General features: G+C 40.7%; 1 protein-coding gene across 5 annotated transcripts in view; it reads left to right on the top strand.

The window, feature by feature from the left end:
* The window catches only part of SUSD4 (sushi domain containing 4), a 138,540-nt gene that overhangs the window by 67,609 nt on the left and 43,424 nt on the right, over positions 1-27,507 (top strand). For 4 of the 5 annotated variants that reach the window (XM_082389955.1, XM_082389953.1, XM_082389952.1 and 1 more), the window contains exon 3: positions 1,782-1,994. The exons of the other annotated variant lie outside the window; for it this stretch is intronic. In XM_082389955.1, coding sequence (XP_082246081.1) covers positions 1,782-1,994 — 213 coding nt within the window. The remainder of the gene's footprint in view (positions 1-1,781; positions 1,995-27,507) is intronic. 5 annotated transcript variants of the gene reach the window in all.

The following is a 27,507-nucleotide window of genomic DNA, read 5'->3' as shown; positions in this document are numbered from 1 at the left end:
TTTGTTGGTTGATTTTGTAAGAAAATGGAGTAGAAGGCCTTCGTAGTGCACAGAAGTTTAGGGTTCTCTCTGTCGCCTGCATTGCTTTCCTTGGAGGATACGTTGGAGCATTGTGCACATAGACGACCCCTTCCTTATCCTTGGTGTCCCCCAACGAGCTCGTGACATTCATGAGCTCCGTGTGGCTACACAAAAGATCGTTCAAAAATGCAAATCTGGGGGCTTCCCTGGTGGCGCAGTGGTTGAGAATCTGCCTGCCAATGCAGGGGACACGGGTTCGAGCCCTGGTCTGGGAAGATCCCACATGCCGCGGAGCAACTGGGCCCGTGAGCCACAACTACTGAGCCTGCGCGTCTGGAGCCTGTGCTCCGCAACAAGAGAGGCCGCGACAGTGAGAGGCCCATGCACCGCGATGAAGAGTGGCCCCCGCTCACCGCAACTAGAGAAAGCCCTTGCACAGAAACGAAGACCCAACACAGCCAAAAATAAATTAATTAATTAATTAATTTAAAAAGTGAAATTCTTAAAAAAAAAAAATGCAAATCTGGTCCCAGTCATGTCTTTGTCCAAAGCTCTCAGTACGTGCCATGACCCCACCCCTCTCCTCCTCATGGAGGCCAGAGTCGGGCCTTCGTCCCAGCTGTCTGGCCGTCTCCCTCACCCCGACATCCAGTCAGTTGACAAGGCACCCCTGGAACCGGGATGTCTCACACTCTGGTGCCCTCCTTGCTGCTTCCATCACTTTCCTGTGCCCTCAGACCCACCACGTCTGACCGCACCATTGCCTGGGTCTCCTAGCCACGCTCTGGGCTCTTCCTCCTCCACTTAGTCCCTCAGGCTGCTGTCCTGTCGGCCTCCTGGTCCCCACTACCCAGCTCCATGGCTCCACGCTGGCCTCCTCGCTCAGCCGGGCTTTCTAGGGTCACCCCGGTATGTCTCCCACTCCCTTTTCCAACTCTGTTTATTCACTCATCAAACATTTATGGAGCACGTTCTAGGCAGAGCTGTGATAGGTTTCACGAGAGTGAAAAAGTCTCAAAACCTGTCCTCGAGGGGCTCATAACCCAGAATGAGAGGCGATCATTCTCCAAATGATTCAGTACAGGGCTGTGTTCACGTTACAGGGGTGGAACAAATGGGGGGGGCAGGGAGAGTGGGGTTAAGGAAGGCCTCCCGGAGGAGGAGAAATGTGGACCAGGCCTGGCTGATGGGGGTGAGGGCAGGGGGCAGGGGAGGGTGGGCATCGCCAGCCTGCCTCTTCCACAAACCCTGTATCCTCTCAGCCACCTGCTGCTCTGCAGACACGCCCGCGGTCTCCCGGCCCGGCCATTGCACACACCATTCCCCGGTGTCTCCCTCCACAAAGTTGGTTCTGTCCTTGAAGTCTTACCCGTCCTTCAAAGCCAGGCTCAGATTCCATCTCCCCCTTTCCCGACCACCTCTCCCTCCTCCGCTCCCTTCTGCATTTTGTACTTCAGTCTCGACATTTACCATTTTGTATTCCTTTCGTCGTTTACTTTTCCTCATCTCCCTACTCCTAGAACCTCTTGAAGGGCTAACTTGACCGTGAAACTGAAATCACTAATGAGCGCTTTTCTAAGCAAAGAGCAAAAAGCAGTGTGAAATGTGCACTAGAGTGTTTATTTTCTTGGCTTTTTTATTGGTGGAGTTGGGTGGCCCATAGCATCGGAAAGAATACAGCGTCTGCCATTTATCACGGGAAACCTTCAGCATCCGAAGAATATATTCAGAGGCACCTTTTCTTCTCTCTGTCCATGTAGGGTTCGATGACCTTCAGGTGTGTGCTGACCCAGGCGTCCCTGAGAATGGCTTCAGGACGCCCAGCGGAGGGGTTTTCTTTGAAAGCTCTGTCACCCGATTTCACTGCCAAGATGGATTCAAGCTGAAGGGCTCTACAAAGAGACTGTGTATGAAACATCTGAACGGAACCCTAGGCTGGATCCCAAGTGATAAACCCGTCTGTGTGCAGGAAGGTAAAGTGCTCCCCTCCACCCCCTACCCCCATCCCATGGAAGCCACTCACGTGGTCAGCTTGTGGCTGCAGGGGTATGAGGCTGTGTGCCAGACAGGGTGGTACCCTGGGCTGCTCTCTGTTTCAGGGCTAATCCTGCAGGCTGATGGAGGAGTATGCATGTTCAGTAAGGGCTGGGGCAGGGGATAAATGCATCTCAGCATCAGGAGTAATCGTCTTCCTTTTCTTTCTCAATTACAACCCAATTTATCACCATTTTTGTCAATGCAAGAGAGCAACTCAGATAACATGAGGGCCATTTATTATTGGGCTGCCAACTCAGCACTCACTTCCATGTTACTCAATAAAAAGTGCAGTAAATATATTGGGCCAGAACTGTATATAATGATACAGAAGATGCATGTTACTCAGAGAATTAAATCAATTACTACTTATCAGTTCTGCGTTAGACATGATTAATTTAAGGAAAGAAAGAACTGTGGCAAGCAATGGTAGATTGACAAGGTAGACATTTATTTCTAGCAGGTATCCCTAAATTTATTGGTCGTGACAAGATATTCATTTACTCCTAGCAATTATCCCTAAGTCTGTTGGTTGAAACAACTTTATATATGTATATATATATATATATATATATATATATATATATATATATATATTTTGCTTGTTTGTTTTCACTCTATAGAGATACTTTTAGAGTTTAAAAGAATGCATTGAGTTTAGCTACTTGGAATGCCAAATTGTTGATTATATATCTCTGATGATCAGCAAGGTTGAAGTAGGAATAGGCATGAATTAAGAATTAATTCTAGCCCCAAATTTCCATGAGGCACAGAACTGATATTTCATCAAGTTCGTTAGAAGAGAGTTTCACGTTCTCTCAACACCATTATTGATTTTATTTGGGGATGGAGCTTTTATAATAATGCTACGTAAACTCTTATTCTGATTTAGTGTGTATCTTCTTTATGAAACTTTTAATTTGGCAAGCATTGATCAAACATCTATTATGCTCCTCCTTTTGGAAATTATAAAGGTTGGGTAAGGTGGTGTCTTACCTTTAAAGTACTTGCTATCTTTGCTTTTATTTTCAAGGTATTTTTTAAAAAGCCAAAATTATATAAAGAATTAAGGTTTTTAAAAGTAAATTTATTTTTCCTCTTACATGCAGTCCATGCAAGCTATGATTTCTGTAAGATTCTATTAATTAAAAGTTTATTTAATATATAAGATAGATGAACAACAAGGACCTACTGTATAGCACAGGGAACTATATTCAACATCTTGTAATAACCTATAATGGAAAAGAATCTGAAAAAGAATATATATAACAATCACTTTGCTGTACACTGGAAACTAACACAACACTGTAAATCAACTCTACTTCAATTTTAAAAAAAAGGTTATTTAATTTGTATGTAAAGACTTTCCTGCTAAAACCTATGGCCTAAGATACCCAGTACTTAAAACCCAGACAAGCTCAAAAATATCAGAGAACAAAGAAAACAGTAGGCTTCCTGAATATTGCCCAGAGATGAAGGCCTTCTGTTACTTGGTCATCCTGGGGAAAAAAAAAAGTTTATCCCTTTTTAGATCAGCTTCTTTCCAACCTTGTACATTACAACGTAATACATAGTAATTCCAAGAAAGGGAGCGAAAAATCACCTTGGAGTAGAGGCTTCTATTATATAGGTCTGCGTGCATAATTCTGAACACTTAGCCCCAAATGTGCTGGGAGGGGCTGTGTACCTGGGGATGGCAGTGGAGTGTCAGTTCTTTTATTAGGCAACTTAAAATAAGACCAGGTGCTTCCAAAGAACGTTCCAGGATTCCTCATTTCCAGTCACAATGTTGTGCTCTAATCATCATTTTACAAAGTTTGGAAGAAAAGGTATTGCCTTTCTAAGTACGATGGTATAATTAATTATTTTTATATAAATGGTGGTCTTTGTTGGTCTTTGAAAGATCTGTATAAGGAGATTACTTTCGTTGCCCTCACGGTGGAGAAAATCATCACTGTTAGCATCCTAAGCCTTCTGTATGTGGCTTACAGGGGCGAGGGGCACACAGAAGTCTACTCCATGGATGTCGTAAAGCAGGGAAGAAGCTAAACTTTTTTTCCCTGGAGTTGTAAATGGCCTTTACTCCCTGATTAGGACTTATGCTGGGTGAATAGTAAGGGCTGCTCAATTCATTTGTTTCCGTTGTTAGGTAATTCTTTTTTTTTTTTTTAATTAATTAATTTATTCATTTATTTACTTTTTGGCTGCATTGGGTCTTCGCTGCTGCACACGGGTTTCCTCTAGTTTCTGAGAGCGGGGGCTACTCTTTGTTGCGATGCACGGGCTTCTCATTGTGGTGGCTTCTCTTGTTGCAGAGCACGGGCTCTAGGCGCATGGGCTTCAGTAGTTGTGGCACGTGGGCTCAGTAGTTGTGGCACGCGGGCTCTAGAGCGCAGGCTCAGTAGTTGTGGCGCACGGGCTTAGTTGCTCCGCGGCATGTGGGATCTTCCCGGACCAGGGCTCGAACCCGTGTCCCCTGCATTAGCAGGCGGATTCTTAACCACTGTGCCACCAGGGAAGCCCTGTTAGGTAATTCTTAGAGGGCTAATGGATTTTTCTGCATGCTGGTAATAGTGATAACAATAAATTATCACATTTTTTAGGTCATTAGAGTTTAAAAGTACATTCAGATTCACTATCTCATTTAACAAGTACAACTGCCCTACAAGACAAGTCTTATTGTCCTCATTTCCTGATTAGGAAACTGAGGCTCAGAGAAGTTACTCGCTTTGTCAAAGTCACACAGCTGATGAGTAAGCAGCAGATCTGTAACTCATTCTAAGCCAGCATTTTTCCTCTACAAGATTAAGTCTAACTTTCCTCTTGGTGTCACAAAAGCCCTACTGTAATCAGTTATGCAACAACACATTATTATAACAAATGGCATCATCAACGTTCAGAGTCGAAGGGACTCTAGAAATTAGATAATCCAAGCCCTCGTTCTAATTTAGTTTTTGTTTGATCAACAGGGAAACTGAGTCTCAGAGAAGTTAAGAGTCTTCCCAGACTTATATGGTGATTTAGGGACACATCTGTTCTAGGCCAGGTCTTGTCACTGTTGCCTGGACTCCTTCCAGGCTTCCCTGCTGTCAGCCAGTTCTGCCTGAGATACAGATTTTTAAAAATAAGTTCATATGCATTAAAATGCTTTATAACAGTAAAGTGCTCTACAGAAGCAAGGTGGTATTAAAGCAAATATTTTCTTGTGCATTCACAAAGATTCCCTCTCTTTTATTCTCCACTTCACCCTGTCACACATACCAGCCATCTCCCTTCTCTCCTTTTACTCCAATCTAAATGGTTTATTCCAAGCAAACTCACTTATAGAAGTTTGGACTTACAGAACTGATAATATAGGCAATGAATTAATTTCCTGGCACCCAAAGCCTCCAGCCTAAGAAATATCTGTGCTTGTCAAAGCTGCTTCTGTAAGACTAGAGCCAGCACATCCCTGAGCAAGGGTGGGGATACTTATGGTCCAGGGAGCAGGGGAGGTGACCAGTATGGTGGAGAGGGTACCATGGAGTTGGCAAAGGACTGAAAATACTGCCTGGGGGCACAAGGCTGCTGACATACTAAGTGCAGTGACTAAAGGCCAGGGGGACAGCCACCATCTGGGCCTCTTCCTTTCCAAAATCACTCAACTAGTCTACGGGGGGACACTTTCCCTGCTAATACATCCCTTTCCCACATTTCATAAGAAAAAGTATAGGTAAAGTCAGATTGACTTTGCATAAATTCATTTGAGGGGAGACCTTCAAGATGGCGGAAGAGTAAGACGTGGAGATCACCTTCCTCTCCACAAATATATCAGAAATACATCTACATGTGGAACAACTCCTACAGAACACCTACTGAACGCGGGCAGAAGACCACAGACCTCCCAAAAGGCAAGAAACTCCCCACGTACCTGGGTAGGGCAAAAGAAAAAAGAAAAAACAGAGACAAAAGAATAGGGACGGGACCTGCACCAGTGGGAGGGAGCTGTGAAGGAGGAAAAGTTTCCGCACACTAGGAAGCCCCTTCGCAGGCGGAGACTGTGGGTGGTGGAGGGGGGAAGCTTCGCAGCCACGGAGGAGAGCGCAGCCACAGGGGTGCGGAGGGCAAAGTGGGGAGATTCCCGCACAGAGGAGCGGTGCTGACCAGCACTCACCAGCCCAAGAGGCTTGTCTGCTCACCCGCCGGGGCAGGCAGAGGCTGGGAGCTGAGGCTCCAGCTTCTTCGGAGGTCGGATCCCAGGGAGAGGACTGGGGTTGGCGGCGTGAACACAGCCTGAACGGGGCTAGTGCGCCACAGCTAGCCAGGAGGGAGTCCAGGACAAAGTCTGGACCTGCCTAAGAGGCAAGAGACCATTGTTCCGGGGTATGCGAGGGCAGGGGATTCAGAGCACCGCCTAAACGAGATCCAGAGATGGGCACAAACCGCGGCTATCAGCGCGGACCCCAGAGACGGGAGTGAAAAGCTAAGGCTGCTGCTATGGACACCAAGAAGCCTGTGTGCAAGCACAGGTCACTGTCCACACCGCCCCTCCTGGGAGCCCGTGCAGCCCACCACTGCCAGGGTCCCGTGATCCAGGGACAACCTCCCTGGGAGAATGCATGGCGTGCCTCAGGCTGGTGCAATGTCACGCCGGCCTCTGCCGCCGCAGGCTCGCCCCGCATCCGTACCCCTCCCTCCCCCCGGCCTGAGTGAGCCAGAGCCCCCGAATCAGCTGCTCCTTTAACCCTGTCCTGTCTGAGCGAAGAACAGACGCCCTCAGGCGACCTACACACAGAGGCAGGGCCAAATCCAAAGCTGAACCCCAGGAGCTCTGCGAACAAAGAAGAGAAAGGGAAATTTCTCCCAGCAGCCTCAGGAGCAGCAGATTAAATCTCCACAGTCAACTTGATGTACCCTGCATCTGTGGAATACACAGATTCCACAATAGAATCTGTGACAATAGACAACGAATCATCCCAAAATAGAGGCAGTGGACTTTGGGAGCAACGATATATATATATTTGTCCTTTTTGTCTTTTTGTGGGTGTGTAAGTGTATGCTTCTTGGTATGATTTTGTCTGTATAGCTTTGCGTTTACCATTTGTCCTAGGGTTCTGTCTGTTCATTGTTTTCTTTTTTCTTTTTTTTTAGTATAGTTCTTAGCACTTGTTATCCTTGGTGGATTTGTTTTTTGGTTTGGTTGCTCTCTTCTCTCTTTCTTTCTTTCTTTCTTTTTTTTTTTTCTTTTTCTATTTTTAATTTTTAAATTTTTAATAATTATTTTTTATTTTAATTTTTCTTTCTTTCTTTCTTTCTTTCTCTTTTCCCTCTTCTTCTGAGCCATGTTGCTGACAGGGTCTTGGGGCTCTGACCAGGTGTCAGGCCTGTGCCTCTGAGGTGGGAGAGCTGAGTTCAGGACATTGGTCCACCAGAGACCTCCCAGCTCCACGTAATATCAAATGGCAAAAGCTCTCCCAGAGATCTCTATCTCAATGATAAGACCCAGCTCCATTCAATGACCAGCAAGCTACAGTGCTGGACACCCTATGCTGACAACTAGCAAGAAAGGAACACAACCCCACCCATTAGCAGAGAGGCTGCCTAAAATTATAATAAGGTCACAGACACCCCAAAACACACCACCAGACGTGGACCTGCCCACCAGAAAGACAAGATCCACGCTCATCCACCAGAACACAGGAACTAGTCCCCTCCACCAGGAAGCCTACACAACCCACTGAACCAACCTTAGCCACTGGGGCCAGACACCAAAAACAACAGGAACTACGAACCTGCAGCCTGCGAAAAGGAGACCCCAAACGCAGTAAGTTAAGCAAAATGAGAAGACAGAGAAACACACAGCAGATGAAGGAGCAAGGCAAAAACCCACCAGACCTAACAAATGAAGGGGAAATAGGCAGTCTACCTGAAAAGGAATTCAGAGTAATGATAGTAAAGATGATCCAAAATCTTGGAAATAGAATAGAGAAAATACAAGAAACGTTTAACAAGGACCTAGAAAAACTAAAGAGCAAACAAACGAACAACACAATAAATGAAGTTAAATGTTCTCTGGAAGGAATCAGTAGCAGAATAACTGACGCAGAAGAACGGATAAGTGACCTGGAAGATAAAATAGTGGAAATAACCACTGCAGAGCGGAATAAAGAAAAAAGAAAGAAAAGAATTGGGGACAGTCTCAGAGACCTCTGGGACAACATTAAACACAACAACATTTGAATTATAGGGGTCCCAGAAGAAGAGAAAAAGAAAGGGACTGAGAAAATATTTGAAGAGATTATAGTTGAAAACTTCCCTAATATGGGAAAGTAAATAGTTAATCAAGTCCAGGAAGTGCAGAGAGTCCCATACAGGAAAAATCCAAGGGAAAACACTCCAAGACACATATTAATCAAACTATCAAAAATTAAATACAAAGGAAAAATATTAAAATCAGCAAGGGAAAAACAACAAATAACATACAAGGGAATCCCCATAAGGTTAACAGCTGATCTTTCAGCAGAAACTCTGCAAGCCAGAAGGGAGTGGCAGGACATCTTTAAAGTGATGAAAGGGAAAAACCTACAACCAAGATTACTCTACCCAGCAATCTCAATTCATATTCAACAGAGAAATTAAAACCTTTACAGACAAGCAAAAGCTAAGAGAATTCAGCACCACCAAACCAGCTTTACAACAAACGCTAAAGGAACTTCTCTAGGCAGGAAACACAGAGAAGGAAAAGACCTACAGTAACAAACCCAAAACAATTAAGAAAATGTATAGGAACATACATATCGATAATTGCCTTAAATGTAAATGGAATGCTCCAACCAAAAGACTTAAACTTGGCTGAATGGATACAAAAACAAGACCCATATATATGCTGTCTACAAGAGACCCGCTTTAGACCCAGGGACACATACAGACTGAAAGTGAGGGGATGGAAAAAGATATTCCATGCAAATGGAAATCAAAAGAAATCTGGAGTTGCAATTCTCATATCAGACAAAATAGACTTTAAAATAAACACTATTACAAGAGACAAAGAAGGACACTACATAGTGATCAAGGGATCAATCCAAGAAGAAGGTGTAACAATTGTAAATATTTAGGCACCCAACATAGGAGCACCTCAATACATAAGGCAAATACTAACAGCCATAAAAGGGGAAATCTGCACTAACACAATCATAGTAGGGGATTTGACACCCCATTTTCACCAATGGACAGATCATCAAACATGAAAATAAATAAGGAAACACAAGCTTTAAATGATACATTAAACAAGATGGACTTAATTGATATTTATAGAACATTCCATCCAAAAACAACAGAATACACTTTCTTCTCAAGTGCTCATGGAACATTCTCCAGGATATATCATATCTTGGGTCATAAATCAAGCCTTGGTAAATTTAAGAAAATTGAAATCGTATCAAGTATCTTTTCCAACCACAACGCTATGAGTCTAGATATCAATTACAGGAAAAAATCTGTAAAAAATACAAACACATGGAGGCTAAACAATACACTCCTTAATAACCAAGACATCACTGAAGAAATCAAAGAGGAAATCAAAAATACCTAGAAATAAATGACAATGAAAACATGACGAACCAAAACCTATGGGTTACAGCCAAAGCAGTTCTAAGAGGGAAGTTTATAGCAATACAATCCTACCTCAAGAAACAAGAAACATCTCAAATAAACAACCTAAGCTTACGCCTAAAGCAATTAGAGAAAGAAGAACAAAAAAACCCCAAAGTTAGCAGAAGGAAAGAAATCATAAAGATCAGATCAGAAATAAATGAAAAAGAAATGAAGGAAACAATAGCAAAGATCAATAAAAGTAAAAGTTGGTTCTTTGAGAAGATAAACAAAATTGATAAACCATTAGCCAGACTCATCCAGAAGAAAAGGGAGAAGACTCAAATCAATAGAATTAGAAATGAAAAACGAGAAGTAACAACTGACACTGCAGAAATACAAAGGATCATGAGAGATTACTACAAGCAACTATATGCCAATAAAATGGACAACTTGGAAGAAATGGACAAATTCTCAGAGAAGCACAACCTTCTGAGACTGAACCAGGAAGAACTAGAAAATATAATCAGACCAGTCACAAGCACTGAAATTGAGACTGTGATTAAAAATCTTCCAACAAACAAAAGCCCAGGACCAGATGGCTTCACAGGCGAATTCTATCAAACATTTAGAGAAGAGCTAACACCTACCCTTCTCAAACTCTTCCAAAATATAGCAGAGGGAGTAACATTCCCAAACTCATTCTACGAGGCCACCATCACCCTGATACCAAAACCAGACAAAGATGTCACAAAGAAAGAAAACTACAGGCCAATATCACTGATGAACATAGATGCAAAAATCCTCAAGAAAATACTAGCAAACAGAATCCAACAGCACATTCAAAGGATCATACACCATGATCAAGTGTTTTACCCCAGGAATGTAAGGATTCTTCAGTATACGCAAATCAATAAATGTGATGCACCATATTAACAAATTGAAGGATAAAAACCATATGATCATCTCAGTAGATGCAGAAAAAGCTTTCGACAAAATTCAACACAAATTTATGATAGAAACCCTCCAGAAAGTAGGCATAGAGGGAACTTACCTCAACATAATAAAGGCCATATATGACAAACCCACAGCCAATATCGTTCTTAATGGTGAAAAACTGAAACTAAAGATCAGGAACAAGACAAGGTTGCCCACTCTCACCACTGTTATTCAACATAGTTTTGGAAGTCCTATCCACAGCAATCAGAGAAGAAAAAGAAATAAAAGGAATATAAATCAGAAAAGAAGTAAAGCTGTCACTATTTGCAGATGACATGATAGTATATATAGTGAATCCTAAAGATGGTACCAGAAAACTACTAGAGCTAATCAATGAATTCGGTAAAGTAGCAGGATACAAAATTAATGCACAGAAATCTCTTGCATTCCTATACACTAGTGATGAAAAATCTGAAAGAGAAATTAAGGAAACACTCACATTTACCACTGCAACAAAAAGAATTAAATACCTAGGAATAAACCTACCTAAGGAGACAAAAGACCTGTATGCAGAAAACTATAAAACACTGATGAAAGAAATTAAAGATGATACAAACAGATGGAGAGATATACCATGTTCTTGGATTGGAAGAATCAATATTGTGAAAATGACTACACTACCCAAAGCAATCTACAGATTCAATGCAATCCCTATTAAATTACCAATGGCATTTTTTACAGAACTAGAACAAAAAATCTTAAAATTTGTATGGAGACACAAAAGACCCCGAATAGCCAAAGCAGTCTGGAGGGAAAAAAACGGAGCTGGAGGTATCAGGCTCCTGGACTTCAGACCATACTACAAAACTACAGTAATCAAGACAGTATGGTACTGGCACAAAAACAGAAATATAGATCAATGGAACAGGATAGAAAGCCCAGAGATAAAGCCACACATATATGGTCACCTTAGTTTTGCTAAAGGAGGCAAGAATATACAGTAGAGAAAAGACAGCCTCTTCAATAAATGGTGCTGGGAAAACTGGACAGCTACATGTAAAAGAATGAAATTAGAACACTCCCTAACACCATACACAAAAATAAACTCTAAATGGATTAAAGACCTAACTGTAAGGCCAGACACTATCAAACTCTTAGAGGAAAACATAGGCAGAACACTCTATGACATACATCACAGCAAGATCCTTTTTGACCCACCTCCTAGAGAAAGGGGAAAAAAAAAAACAAATGGGACCTAATGAAACATAAAAGCTTTTGCACAGCAAAGGAAACCATAAACAAGATGAAAAGACAACCCTCAGAATGAGAGAAAATATTTGCAAATGAAGCAACTGAAAAAGGATTAATCCCCAAAATTTACAAACAACTCATGCAGCTCAATATCAGAAAAACAAACAACCCAATCCAAAAATAGGCAGAAGACCTAAATAGACATTTCTCCAAAGAAGATATACAGATTGCCGACAAACACATGAAAGGATGCTCAACATCACTAATCATTAGAGAAATGCAAATCAAAACTACAATGAGGTATCACCTCACACCAGTCAGAATGGCCATCATCAAAAAATCTACAAACAATAAATGCTGGAGAGGGTGTGGAGAAAACGGAACCCTCTTGCACTGTTAGTGGGAATGTAAATTGATACAGCCGCTATGGAGAACAGTATGGAGGTTCCTTAAAAAACTACAAATAGAACTACCATACGACCCAGCAATCCCACTACTGGGCATATACCCTGAGAAAACCATAATGCTAAAAGAGTCATGTACCCCAATGTTCATTGCAGCTCTATTTACAATAGCCAGGACATGGAAGCAACCTAAGTGTCCATCAACAGATGAATGGATAAAGAAGATGTGGCACATATATACAATGGAATATTACTCAGCCATAAAAAGAAACGAAATTGAGTTATTTGTAGTGAGGTGGATGGACCTAGAGTGTGTCATACAGAGTGAAGTATGTCAGAAAGAGAAAAACAAATACTGTATGCTAACACATATATATGGAATTTAAAAAAATGGTTATGAAGAACCTAGGGGCAGGGCAGGAATAAAGACACAGACGTAGAGAATGGTCTTGAGGACACAGGGGAGGGAAGGGTAAGCTGGGACGAAGTGAGAGAGTGGCATGGACTTATATATACTCTCACATGTAAAATAGATAGCTAGTGCGAAGCAGCCGCATAGCACAGGGAGGTCGGCTCAGTGCTTTGTGACCACCTAGAGACGTGGGATAGGGAGGGTGGGAGGGAGACGCAAGAGGGAGGAGATATGGGGATATATGTATATGTATATGTATATGTATAGCTGATTCACTTTGTTATAAAACAGAAACTAACACACCGTTGTAAAGCAATTATACTCCAATAAAGGTGTTAAAAAAATTCACTTGACACTCATGCAGTACATGTCAAATCAGGACATGGAAAGATGCTATCCATACCCTGATAGCCTTAAAAGGGGTGGGGTCAGTATTGTGGCGATTCAGACTGTGATTTGCACACCATGAAGAAGTAGTTTATTTTAAAAATATATATTCCAAGGAAACTAAAATAAAATGAATTCAAATCCACTTATATTATGAAAAAGTATCATATGGGGGGACAGAGAAGAATCTGCCTATGCCTTGCCAAAATCTATTTATTATCAATATTAATGGAAATATTTCATTACTTGACCATCCCGTGGTCCAGCTGGGATACAGAATACATCTCAGCTCTTATGGCATTGGTTATACTAGCTAGACACTAGTTTTTGGTTTTGCTTTAAAAAAGAGAACTAACTAAATAATTGTGCCTAGTTCCTGGGTAGGGTGAGAGCCTTACTTAGATTGCGAGATGATGTTGTGTAGCACCCAAATCCCCCCTTTATTTGGATTCTCATTTCTGGGAGAGTGTCTGGGACACCGTTTAAAGCCAGACACCTCTAGCCAGAGCTTCAGCTTCTGGGTGGATTCAGGATGCCCATGAAGCATCCTTGGATGTGGACTGTGTACCCCTTCTACAGAAACACACCTGTTTCTTGTCTCCTTTGAGTTTCCTCCTCCTGATCATGCACCCGGGAAGGCAGAGGCTACACCAGCACTGCTGCAGAAGTACATTTTTATGCAAAGGGTCTTCATATCGGAGGACTTCTCAGACCCTCCTCTATGAGGTGGAGGGGACCTTTCTCTTTTCTCCTCACCTTCTCTCTTGAGCAGCTCTGCAAATAGTCAGTGGTCACGCTGGTAAAGTTCAGATAGACCTGTACTAAGCAAATAAAAAGGATTTGGGTGAAGTTAGAGTCCCACAGGTCTCGCAGGCAGACAGCTTGTTCAAGTGTGAGTCTTCCAGAGCACGTTCCAGACCAGATTGAACCCCCCATGGCTCTTCTGTGCAACCCCAGGACCACGCCGCTGAGCGCTGGTGGGTCTGCTGAGCGCCGCTTGTTTGAGAACCAGCTCGCTGAGCAGACGGCTTTCTCAGGAAGTCCTCCCTCTGTGCTTGGAGCCGAGCAAGAGACAGAAGGAGTGTTTCAAGCACACATTGGTGTAGCCCCAAAGGGCCCCCCCTGTAAGGAGAGCCAGCCTTGGGATGGCTTTCCTCGCTCTGAGAAGGACCAGCGTAGCCCCTGGCAGGATGGTCTGGTTGGACCTACAGTCCCAGGGGCCACGTTGAGACCCATGAGCTTTGCCTGACGACCCACAGAGCAACCTCATCCGGCCTCTTGGTGCTTCTCAGGGGAAAGGTCCCTCCACCTAGGAGGGAGACATGGGTACCAATGACACGCTAGCCATGGTGCATGTGATGACCAGCTCCCCACACTAGATGTCACCATGTATATTACCTGCCAGTCTAAGCAGGCGGTTCTCATGCGTGAGGCGGGCAAGGGAGGCCCCAGCGCACTGGCAGCTGTTTCTTGTGGTGCTTCCTGGCCTATCTTCTTTCATCACTTTACTGTAAGCCTGGTGGAGCCCGTCTGCCTGATGCCCCCTTTAGACAGGCGATCTGGTTAAGACTTTTGCATCCCTCAGGTAAGCCTTTGCCCGCGAATACTTACAATGAGCTCCTCCAGGAGGTGCTAATTTTTTTTTCTGGCCTCCCCTTTACTCCTTTTCCTGACATTTGACTTCCAAGTGCAGTTGGCTCCAGCCATTTTTCGTCACTCACACACAAGGAAAGCACGTGGGCATTCTTTCCTTCCATCCTTCTGATTATCTTGGTATACATTTTATCATTGCTCTGCCCACAATTAGCAATGTTGTCAGAGCAATTGGGAATGAGTTTTCCATAGGACGTTGTGAATTGAGTTGCCTGTCCTGGGTCCTGCACTCTGGGGATGTTGACAAAGATGGATTCAGAGAGGCAGCAGTTGAAGGAGAAAGATCCCTAGACAGCAATCCAGAACCTGCCCCGCCCCCATCATTACTGGCAAAGTCTACCTTGGTGTTGGGCACCCGGCCCACCCAACACCCCCATATACCTGTTCCTGGTCTTCACATTGCCTCTGTTTTCCCTTCTCAGCAAGACTGCAGTGTTTTAGGAGGCGTCTGCTATTTAATTAATTTATTTATTTATTCATTTATTTAATGGCCGCGCTGCACCGCATGGGGGATCTTAGTTCTCTGACTAGGGATCGAACCTATGTCCCCTGCAGTGGAAGCGTGGAGTCCTAACCACCGGACCGCCAGGGAATTCTCTAGGCGGCCTCTGTTATATGTATTGGGTACCTATGCTTTATGCGCATTATCTTCTTTACTACAGCAACCCTGTGAGGTTCTACCATCTTACAGACAGGAGACATGGAGGCTCGGAGAGGCTAAGTTTTCCACGGTCTCATAGGTAGACCTGCATCCCAGTGGCAGAGCTAGTACCCAGATCCAGGTCTGTGCTTTCCAGTATGTTCATCTCACCTGACCAAAGCTGAGTTTTCCCAGGGGAAGGGAGGGGGAGCAAGTGACACATAATCACAGTGGGCCACACCCACACCTCACGGGGGCGGCATCTTGCTTAAACCGGTAAGAACCTATTCATGCAGGGCACCGGTTCCCAAAGTGTGTGCCAAGGACTCCCTGCATCAAGCACTTGTTAAGAATGCATATTCACACCTCCTGCATTAGCATGCTAGGAGTGAGGCCAAGGATCCTGCGTATTTTTTTAAAACTCTCAACAGATTCTTATGCAAAACAGTTTGAGGCCTACTCTTGTGGGGATGTGGTCTGATATTGTTTTACAGTGGGGAAGGGAACATGATTTTCTCTAGTGTAAAAGAGAGGTTCTGGGAGATCATTAATTCTTAGAATCAGAGAATGTCACTGCTGTCATTTTATAAACAAAGAAACTAAAGCCAGGAATGCCCTGGAGGTCCAGTGGTTAGGACTTGGCGCTTTCACTGCCGTGGGCCCCAGTTCAATCCCTGGTCGGGGAGCTAAGATCCCACATGACTCGTGGCCAAAAACCAAAACATAAAAACAGAAGCAATATTGTAACAAATTCAATAAAGACTTTAAAAAATGGTCCACATTAAAAAATAAGAAGAAGAAAAGAAACTAAAGCCTGTAGAGTTTAAGTGACTTACACAAGTTACATGGCAAATAAACCAGGATTAGGACCCACATCCTGACTCCTAGCTCAGTGCTCTTTCTACCATCCTGCTGGTGTGCAACCCAGGCTGCGTGTCAGAATCACCTAGGGAACTTTTAGAAATAACAGTGTCGGGAACTTTTAGAAATAACAGTGCCTGGAACTTTCTCCAAGAGATTCTATTTTGGTTGTTCTGGGCAATGGGAGCTCGGACATGGTATTTCTAAAAGTTCCCAGGGTAATTTCAGTTACTGCTGCCACCTGCACTTTTTTGTCTCAATTGCCCTCATTGTCTGCTTGTGGCTGAAGGTCACAGAGAGCACAGGAGAGCTGGCCCTGTCCCTGTCCCAATCTGCTGTGTCTCCATGCTGAACCCCTCTCTGCCCCAGTTCCTTGCAGAGTGCAACAGGGAAAAAAAATGAATTTTTACTTACTAAAATATTTTGACTCCCATAGACCTGACCAGGATTGCTATAAAAGATGAGTAATTTGATGTTAAGAAGGTTCCTTGAGTTTCCTGGGGAAAAGGTGCAATGTAAGTTTAAGTAGTATTATTACATTATAAATTTTTAATTAAAAAAATTCAACTTGACTCATGAGCTAAAGCTGGCAGTAAAGATGGCAGGTGACTCCTTTATTCAGTGAAACCGTGGGGTGCAGGCACTTTTCAAAAGCAAGGTAGTCCTACTTCTTTTTTACAGTTACTCCTATATTAAGGTGAGTTGTCTCCCATGGGGTTCCAGAAACTTCCCAAAACAGACGGATGCTTTAAAAATGTTTTATTTAGGGCCCTTTTCTTCTCGTGTGCATTTTCTACCATCTAAAATTTCTTTCTTGTTGCCTTGGACATGGGTTATCAGAAACAGCAGCCTGTGCCCACAAGGGCAAGTATTTGCATGTCTTCCCCTAAGATAATCTCTTCTCATTTTCCATCTTCTAAGATGGGAAGGAGCAGAGCACTGCCTTTCCCTGTCTCCAGGACCACTGTCATTACTTATTTATGATGCTTGTAACAGAAGTCACTGCTTCCCTACTCTCCCTCCCTTGTGGCTTCAGTGTGAATTTGGGTTTTTGTTCTTAAAAAGATTTCTTTAACTTAAATGTGGTCATGACTTGAAAGGAAAAACAAATCCAGAGGAAATAAGGTCAGGTCAGCTGGGGGCAGATGCAGCAAAGATAAGTGACAGAAATGATCAGTTATCATTGTTGCAAGATGACAGCCGGACCGCCTCAGACAAGGGTTCACAAGCCTGCCCAGCTGAGCCCCCTGTAAGTGCAGAGGCAAGATCCAAATCCTAGCAGCCTTTACCAGCTGCTTCCCGTCATCTCCCGTGTCATGTGACTGCTGCCATTCGCCCTCTCGGTACAGGGGCCATGGAGGTATGGAGTTGCTTTAAGTCGCAGAATTATTCGAGAGTGCGGAACATCCGCACGTGTACAGATCCTTGTCAGATCGTGCATAAAGGTCACAAAATGATTGTTAGCAACCTCGAACACCACGCCCATCGTGGAGATTCCCTAGAAAGCAGTTCTTCACAAGCTTGCAACTGAAACTTGCCAGAATTAGGTTGGCTGCTTGTGAAAAATACAGGGCAACCCATCCTTCCAAACCCATCCCAGAGGAAGTTCATTTTTCCCTCATGCTGATCTTGAGCAGTTTGGGGCTGACCGTGGCTCCCCAGTCTGCATCTTGAAGGTCCTGTTATAATGCAGGTCTCCTCAGAACCCCACATCGGGCCAGCGGAGGGAGAGGCCTTGGGTGCAGAGCTGCCTCCCAGCTGCTCAGATAAGATTCTGTTCTTTACTGCATTTGTCTGACATAGCTGCTAAGGATGGGCTGGGGCTTGTTAAATGTGAGCCAGCCTCTGCATTTGGACCGCCGTCTTCAATCTAGTCAGTCACCTTGTGTATCCATCAAGCAGTGGTTCCCAACTTTGACTTCATGGGAATTGCCCAAGGGGCATGTTAAAAATGCACATTTCCAGGCCTCCTCTTAGAGGTTTTATGCATTAGGAATCTGAATTTAGCAGGCACCTCCAGGAGATTCTCATGCTGGCAGGCCTTAAAACACACCTTGCGTTTCTTGCCGTAGGTGCTCCACAAGCAGAACATCAAAATGTAGGTTACAACCTATGTTAAGTCCGCAGCCCATGAGAATGGCATTTGAACGGTCTTCTTTTATTTTTCTTGTGAGCTCAGCTCTAGCAACCACATGCTTCTATCACTTCCTTGTTGTTGAAAGTGAAGGCTACTTTCCAGAAGGTGGAAAGAGGCCTCAAAGTTTTTTTAAAAATAAAATCGATAAAATTCTGCTTATAAAGAGAAGAGCAAGAAATCAGGTCGATTTGTCTCCTGATTTGTTGGCCAAACTCTCTGAACCAAACGCAGTTTCTCCAACAACCTCTATATCTACATAAGAGGTCAAATTACCTTCCACAAAGTTTCTGGAAAATAATTAAGGTTTTATACTTTCGGAAATTTAAATGCCACCCCAAGATGTTTAGTCATTCATTTCCCAAAATTCTGCTAAGCACTCTCTATTTGTCAGGCCCAGAAGCTCCCAGTTTAGTTGGGAAAGATCACTACCTTTCTGGTGAATTTCCTTACTCCTCTTTCTGGATTAATTTTGTTGTTGTTGCTTTAACCTTTAAAATTCATAAAATATAACATATAGAGAGAGATGTATACAAAACCAAACAATTCTGCAAATTATCACAAAGCAGACACTCTTGTCACCACTATCCAGGTGAAGTTATAGACCATCACTGGCACCCCAGAAGCACCCCCCAATCACCGTCTCCTCCCTCCCTCTCTGAGGTAACCCCTTTCCTGAATCATGGCAGTCATGTCCCATGGTAATCACTTAGCCTGGAAGTGTGCATTCCTAAACATGGTACTATTTTAAGTGTAATTTACTTTTGCCTTATTTTTGAGTTTATATACATGGAATTATAAAGTAAATATAATTTTATGTTGGACTCTTTTACTTTATGTTTGTGAAATTCATGCATATTATTGCATGTAGCTGTAGTTTGTTCATTGGCATTGCTACATCATGTTCTATTATATGAATAGACCATAATTTGGACATTCTGATGGTAATGGAAATTTAGTTTTTTTTCCAATTGGGCCTGTTACGAATAGTGCTGCTGTGAACATTCTTGAACACACCTCTTGGTGAATATATATATCCACATTTCTGTTGGATATACACCTAAGATTGGATATGCTGGGTCATAGGATATACCTGTGTTTAGCGTTAATAGGTACTGCCATTACCCAAAGTGGTTGTACCAGTTTACACTCCCACAACAGAGTATGAGAGTCCCTGTTGCTTCTTGCCAACACTTGGTATTGTCAGTATTTTAGACACTGGTGGGTATGTAGCGGTAGCTTGTGGTTTTATTGTACATTTCCTTGGTGAATAGGAGGTTAAGCACCTTTTTGTATGTTTATTGGGCACCATGTTATTCTCTCTTATGAAGTGCCTGTTCAATTCACTTGCCCATTTATCTACTGAGTTGTCTTTTTCTTAATGATTTTTAGGAGTTCTTTATATACGCTGAATACAAGCGCTATGTTGGTTATATGTGCTAAAAATGTCTTCTCGCATCATGTGGCTTACTTTTTTATTACTCTCTTATCAGTGTCTTTTGATAACAGAAGATCTTAATTTTAATGCAGTCAAATCTATCAATCTTTTTCTTTATGCTGGTGCTTTCTTTGTCTTGTTTAAAAAATGTTTTTCTACTCTGATGTCATGAAGACATTCCCCTATGTTATCTTCTCAGACTTCATTATTTTGACTTTCATGTTTAGATCTGTAATCTATCTGAATTTGATTTGTGTATGTGATATAATTCAGCACCATTTATTTGAAACACTGTTTTCACCCACTGCTCTACATTGCCACCTTTGTCATAAGACAGATGTCCTATTTCAGAACTCTCTGGTCTGGTCTATTTGTCTATCTTTGTAGCAATACTGTGCTGTTTTAATTACTGTAGCTTTATGATAAGTGTTGAATTCTGACAAAGCAAGTTTTCCTACCTTGCTCTACTTGTTCAAGACTGTCCTGACTCTTCTTGGCCTTTTGCATTCCCATACAAATTTTAGAATCAACATATCAATTGTAAAAACAAGTTTTAATTTTTAATATGATTGTATTGAATTTATAGATACATTTTGGGGAAGATAATGCCCTTATGATATTGATTTTTCATACAGGAACATGGAATATTCTCCCATTTATTTAGGTCTTTAACAGTTTTTCTCAATAATATTTTATAGTTTTCTGTGTAAAAGTCTTACATTCCTTTTGTTAGGTTTATGCCTAGAAATGCAAATATATTTGATGCTATTGATGATAAATTAAAACAATTTTTAATTGATGATATATAGAAATTCATGATGCTAAACTCATTTATTAATTTTTCTATTTATCTGTGTAAATTCTTTTTATTTTTACCACACACACAACTGCGTCATGTATGACATTAGTCAATGCAACTTCTCTTTTTTTCTTTCTGATCCTAATACTTTGCTTCCTTTTATTGCATTTCTGCTTTTGTTAGGAGCTTCAGTACAATGCTGAATACAGTGGAAAGAGTGAGCGTCCTTGGCTTATTCTCAGTCTCAAATGGAATGCCTATTTTTGCTACAGATTTTTAAAAAGATAACCTTCGTTATATTGTGTCTCCTTCCACTTCTAGCTTGTTAAGAGGTTTTTTTTTTTAATGTCATGAATAGATGTTGAATTTTATCAAATGCTTTTTTGCATCTACTGAGATAATAATACTTTTCTCCCTTATTCTGTTAATATAGTGAATTACACTGTTTGATCATCAAATGCTAATCTCACCTGGCATTCTTGAAATTAACCCAACTTACTTGTGATGTGTTTTCTTTTAAATTTGTTGCTGGATTATATCTGCTAATACCTTATTTATAATTTTAACATCTACTTTGATGAGATGGATTGGACTGAATTTTTCTTTTATTTATTTATTTTTTTTTTGAACAATATGTTCATTTTATTTTATTTTATTTTTTGACTTGAATAATATATATATTTTTTATACAGCAGGTTCTTATTAGTCATCAATTTTATACACATCAGTGTATACATGTCAATCCCAATCTCCCAATTCATCACACCACCACCCCCAGCCCCCCGCAGCTTTCCACCTTGGTGTCCATACGTTTGTTCTCTACATCTGTGTCTCAGTTTCTGCCCTGCAAACCAGTTCATCTGTAGCATTTTTCTAGGTTCCACATATATGCAGTAATATACGATATTTGTTTTTCTCTTTCTGACTTACTTCACTCTGTATGACAGTCTCTAGATCCATCCACGTCTCAACAAATGACCCAATTTCATTCCTTTTTATGGCTGAGTAATATTCCATTGTATACATGTACCACAACTTCTTTATCCATTCGTCTGTCGATGGGCATTTAGGTTGCTTCCATGACCTGGCTGTTGTAAATAGTGCTGCAATGAACATTGGGGTGCATGTGTCTTTTTGAATTATGGTTTTCTCTGGGTATACGCCCAGTAGTGAGCTTGCTGGATCATATGGTAATTCTATTTTTAGATTTTTGAGGAACCTCCATACTGTTCTTCATAGTGGCTGTATCAATTTACATTCCCACCAACAGTGCAAGAGGGTTCCCTTTTCTCCACACCCTCTCCAGCATTTGTTGTTTGTAGATTTTCTGATGATACCCATTCTAACTGGTGTGAAGTGATACCTCATTGTAGTTTTGATTTGCATTTCTCTAATACTTAGTGATGTTGAGCAGCTTTTCATGTGCTTCTTGGCCATCTGTATGTCTTCTTTGGAGAAATGTCTATTTAGGTCTTCTGCCCATTTTTGCATTGGGTTGTTTGTTTTTTTAATATTGAGCTTCATGAGCTGTTTATATATTTAGGAGATTAATCCTTTGTCTGTTGATTCGTTTGCAAATATTTTCTCCCATTCTGAGGGTTGTCTTTTCGTCTTGTTTATGGTTTCCTTTGCTGTGCAAAAGCTTTGAAGTTTCATTAGGTCCCATTTGTTTATTTTTGTTTTTATTTCCATTACTCTAGGAGGTGGATCAAAAAAGATCTTGCTGTGATTTATGTCAAAGAATGTTCTTCCAATGTTTTCCTATAAGAGTTTTATAGTGTCCGGTCTTATATTTAGGTCTCTAATCCATTTTGAGTTTATTTTTGTGTATGGTGTTAGGGAGTGTTCTAATTTCATTCTTTTAAATGTAGCTGTCCAGTTTTCCCAGCACCACTTATTGAAGAGACTGTCTTTTCTCCATTGTATATCCTTGCCTCCTTTGTCATAGATTAGTTGACCATAGGTGCGTGGGTTTATCTCTGGGTTTTCTATCTTGTTCCATTGATCTATGTTTCTGTTTTTGTGCCAGTACCATATTGTCTTGATTACTGTAGCTTTATAGTATAGTCTGAAGTCAGGGAGTATGATTCCTGCAATTCTGTTTTTTTCCCTCCAGACTGCTTTGGCTATTCGGGGTCTTTTGTGTCTCCATACAAATTTTAAGATTTTTTGTTCTAGTTCTGTAAAAAATGCAATTGGTAGTTATTAGGGATTGCATTGAATCTGTAGATTGCTTTGGATAGTGTAGTCATTTTCACAATATTGATTCTTCCAATCCAAGAACATGGTATATCTCTCAATCTGTTGGTATCATCTTTAATTTCTTTCATCAGTGTCTTATAATTTTCTGCATACAGGTCTTTTGTCTCCCTAGGTAGGTTTATTCCTAGGTATTTTATTCTTTTTGTTGCAGTGGTAAATGTGGTGTTTCCTTAATTTCTCTTGCAGATTTTTCATCATTAGTGTATAGGAATGCCAGAGATTTCTGTGCATTAATTTTGTATCCTGCAACTTTACCAAATTCATTGATTAGCTCTAGTAGTTTTCTGGTGGCATCTTTAGGATTTTCTATGTATAGTATCATGTCATCTGCAAACAGTGACAGTTTTACTTTTTCTTTTCCCATTTGTATTCCTTTTATTTCTTTTTCTTCTCTGATTGCCGTGGCTAGGACTTTCAAAACTATGCTGAATAATAGTGGCAAGAGTGGACATCCTTGTCTTGTTCCTGATCTTAGAGGAAATGCTTTCAGTTTTTCACCATTGAGAATAATGTTTGCTGTGGGTTTGTCATATATGGCCTTTATTATGTTGAGGTAGGTTCCCTCTATGCCCACTTTCTGGAGAGTTTTTATCATAAATGGGTGTTGAATTTTGTCAAACGCTTTTTCTGCATCTATTGAGATGATCATATGGTTTTTATTCTTCAATTTGTTAATATGGTGTATCACATTGATTGATTTGCATATATTGAAGAATCCTTGCATCCCTGGGATAAATCCCACTTGGTCATGGTGTATGATCCTTTTAATGTGTTGTTGGTTTCTGTTTGCTAGTATTTTGTTGAGGATTTTTGCATCTATATTCATCAGTAGTATTGGTCTTTAATTTTCTTTTTTTGTAGTACCTTTGTCTGGTATTGGTATCAGGGTGATGGTGGCCTCATAGAATGAATTTGGGAGTGTTCCTTCCTCTGCAATTTTTTGGAAGAGTTTGAGAAGGATGGGTGTTAGCTCTTCTCTAAATGTTTGATATAATTCACCTGTGAAGCCATCTGGTCCTGGACTTTTGTTTGTTGGAAGATTTTTAATCACAGTTTCAATTTCATTACTTGGGATTGGTCTGTTCATATTTTCTGTTTCTTCCTGGTTCAGTCTTGGAAGGTTAAACCTTTCTAAGAATTTGTCCATTTCTTCCAGATTGTCCATTTTATTGTCATAGAGTTGCTTGTAGTAGTCTCTTAGGATGCTTTGTATTTCTGTGGTGTCTGTTGTAACTTCTCCTTCTTCATTTCTAATTTTATTGATTTGAGTCCTCTCCCTCTTTTTCTTGATGAGTCTGGCTAATGGTTTATCAATTTTGTTTATCTTCTCAAAGAACCAGCTTTTAGTTTTATTGATCTTTACTATTGTTTTCTTTGTTTCTATTTCATTTATTTCTGCTCTGATCTTTATGATTTCTTTCCTTCTGCTAACTTTGGGTTTTGTTGTTCTTCTTTCTCTAGTTCCTTTACGTGTAAGGTTAGATTGTTTATTTGAGATTTTTCTTGTTTCTTGAGGTAGGCTTGTATAGCTATAAACTTCCCTCTTAGAACTGCTTTTGCTGCATCCCATAGGTTTTGGATCATCGTGTTTTCATTGTCATTTGTCTCTAGGTATTTTTTGATTTCCTCTTTGATTTCTTCCGTGATCTCTTGGTTATTTAGTAACGTATTGTTTAGCCTCCATGTGTTTGTATTTTTTACGTTTTTTTCCCTGTAATTCATTTCTAATCTCATAACGTTGTGGTTAGAAAAGATGCTTGATATGATTTCAATTTTCTTAAATTTACTGAGGCTTGATTTGTGACCCAAGATGTGATCTATCCTGGAGAATGTTCTGTGCGCACTTGAGAAGAAAGTGTAATCTGCTGTTTTTGGATGGAATGTCCTATAAATATCAATTAAATCTATCTGGTCTATTGTGTCATTTAAAGCTTCTGTTTCCTCATTTATTTTCATTTTGGATGATCTGTCCATTGGTGTAAGTGAGGTGTTAAAGTCCCCCACTATTATTGTGTTACTGTCGATTTCCTCTTTTTCAGCTGTTAGCAGTTGCCTTATGTATTGAGGTGCTCCTATGTTGGGTGCATATATATTTATAATTGTTATATCTTCTTCTTCTTGGATTGATCCCCTGATCATTATGTAGTGTCCTTCCTTGTCTCTTATAACATTCTTTATTTTAAAGTCTATTTTATCTGGTATGAGAATTGCTACTGCAGCTTTCTTTTGATTTCCATTTGCATGGCAAATCTTTTTGAATCCCCTCGCTTTCAATCTGAATGTGTCCCTAGGTCTGAAGTTGGTCTCTTGTAGACAGCATATATATGGGTTTTGTTTTTGTGAATTTTTCTTTTTTTTGTAACGTTCTTGTCAGGTTTTACAATCCAGATTATTCTGCACTCATAAAATGAGTGGTTTTGGTCCTACAGACTAGAACTCTGAAAGAGTTTGTATAAGAAGCGTATTCGTTCTTCCTTAAATGTTTAGTAGAATTCACAGGGAAGCCACCTAGACCTGGAGTTTTCTTTGTGGGAAGGTTTTTAGTTTTGAATTTAATTTATTTAATATTTTGTGGGATTATAACCACTTTCTATTTTTTCTTGTGTCATTTTTGGTAAATTGTACAATTTTTGTTTGTTTTTAGAATTTGACTCCATCTAAAATTTCTAATTTCTTGGTATAAAGTTTTTTACAACATCTTTTTTTTTTTGGCTGCTTTGGGTCTTCATTGCTGCATGTGGGCTTCCTCTAGTTGCGGCGAGCGGAGGCTACTCTTCGTTGCGGTGGAAGGGCTTCTCATTGCGGTGGCTCCTCTTGTTGCAGAGCACTTGCTCTATGCGTGCGGGCTTCAGTAGTTGTGGTGCATGGGCTTAGTTACTCTGCAGCATGTGGGATCTTCCCAGACCAGGGCTCGAACCCGTGTCCCCTGCATTGGCAGGCAGATTCTTAACCACTGCACCACCAGGGAAGTCTGACATCTTTTTTATTTTAATGTAACATTTGTAATGCTGTCCCTTTTTTATTCTTTTATGGTTATGTGTGGGGTCCCTCTTTGTTTCTTGATCAGTTTCATCAGTGATATACCAATTTTATTGATTTCAAAAAACAGACTTTTGGGTTTGTTGATCCTCTCTTACATATGTTTCTTTTCTATTTCATTAACGCTTGCTATTTTCTTTATTATTTATTTCCTTGTAATTTCTTCAGGTTCAGTTGTCCTTTTTCTAACTTTTCTAGAGGGGTTCTTAATTTGGGTACTTAATAATAATTCTAAATTTGTGTGTACCTAATAATATACCTCAATATATATAAAGCAAAAGTTAATAGAACTTTAAGGACAAGTCCACAGGGACTTCCCTGGTGGTCCAGTGGTTAAGACTTTGCGCTCCACTACAGGGGGCGTGGGTTTGATCCCTGGTCAGGGAACTAAGATCCTGCATGCCACGTGGTGCGGCCAAAAAATTAAAATAAATAAATAAATAAATAAAAAATAAATGCCTGATGACATAAGACTTTACAAAAAGAGCTCTTTAAGGACAAGTCCATAAACACAGTGAAAGCTTTAAACATTCCTCTCTTAGCAACTTATAGAGCAATCAAGAAAAAGCAAACCTACTAGGTATAGAAAACTTGAACAACGAAATTAACAAAGTTGACCTAACCAACTGCCAGGTGTACATTCTTAATTTTCAGATATTTCTCTTTTTCTAATATGTGCACTTATGATTAAAGGGAAATCTAGAGCCATAGTTTTGTCTGTGAGCATACATTTTAATATGTAGTATTTTCATTGCTATTCTATTCAAAGTACCTTCTATTTTTATTGTTATTTCTTTTTGGACCCATGGATTATTTTAGAAAGGTATTACTTAATTGCCAAACATATGGGAGTTTTACTTAGTTTCCAAACAGTTGGCCCTCAGTATCCACAGGTTTCACCAGAATTCACCAACCTCAGATTGAAAATATTCACACACACACAAAAATTCTAGAGAGTTCCAAAAAGCAAAACTTGAATTTGCTGCACACTGGCAACTATTTACCTAGCATTTATATTATTATATTATTATTTGAAACTATTTACATATCATTTACATTGTATTAGGGATTATAGGTAATCTAGAGATGATTTGAAATATACAGGAGAGTGCATGTAGGTTGTATGCAAATACTTCTCCATTTTGTATAAGGGACTTGAGTCATCTGTGGATTTTGGTATCCATGGGGTTAGGGGGAGGTCCTACTTGGAACCAGTGCCCCATGGATACTGAGGGATAACTGTATTCATTTCTATTTTAATTTCACTGTGGCCAGGAAACGTGCTCTATAATTTCAGTCTTTTGAATTATTTTGAGACTTTATGGCCCAAGTATGGTCAATTTTTGTAAATGTTCCATGTATGCTTAAAAGAAATATATAACATTCTTAGTCCTTCAGAGTGGACAGCTAAGAAACCACAGAGAATTATTATCCAAGTGTTAAATATAAAAATAAATACTTTAAATAACAAAACACTGGTAATAATTGCCTTCGTCAACCACAGATAAATAAAATATACCAATCTGTAGGTCAAAGAAAAACACTAAGTACAAGCAACATGCTTACTTATAATAACTTTACTCCACCCACATCCGTCGCACATGCCTTTTTCTCAGTGGTTTTAAGCATGACCTGATGATAATTCCACATTAACATTCGGCTGA

Source organism: Balaenoptera borealis, assembly GCF_965194805.1.
Source record: "Balaenoptera borealis genome assembly, chromosome: 1".
Classification (NCBI taxonomy): Eukaryota; Metazoa; Chordata; class Mammalia; order Artiodactyla; family Balaenopteridae; genus Balaenoptera; species Balaenoptera borealis.
This window is presented reverse-complemented; position numbering and strand designations above follow the sequence as displayed.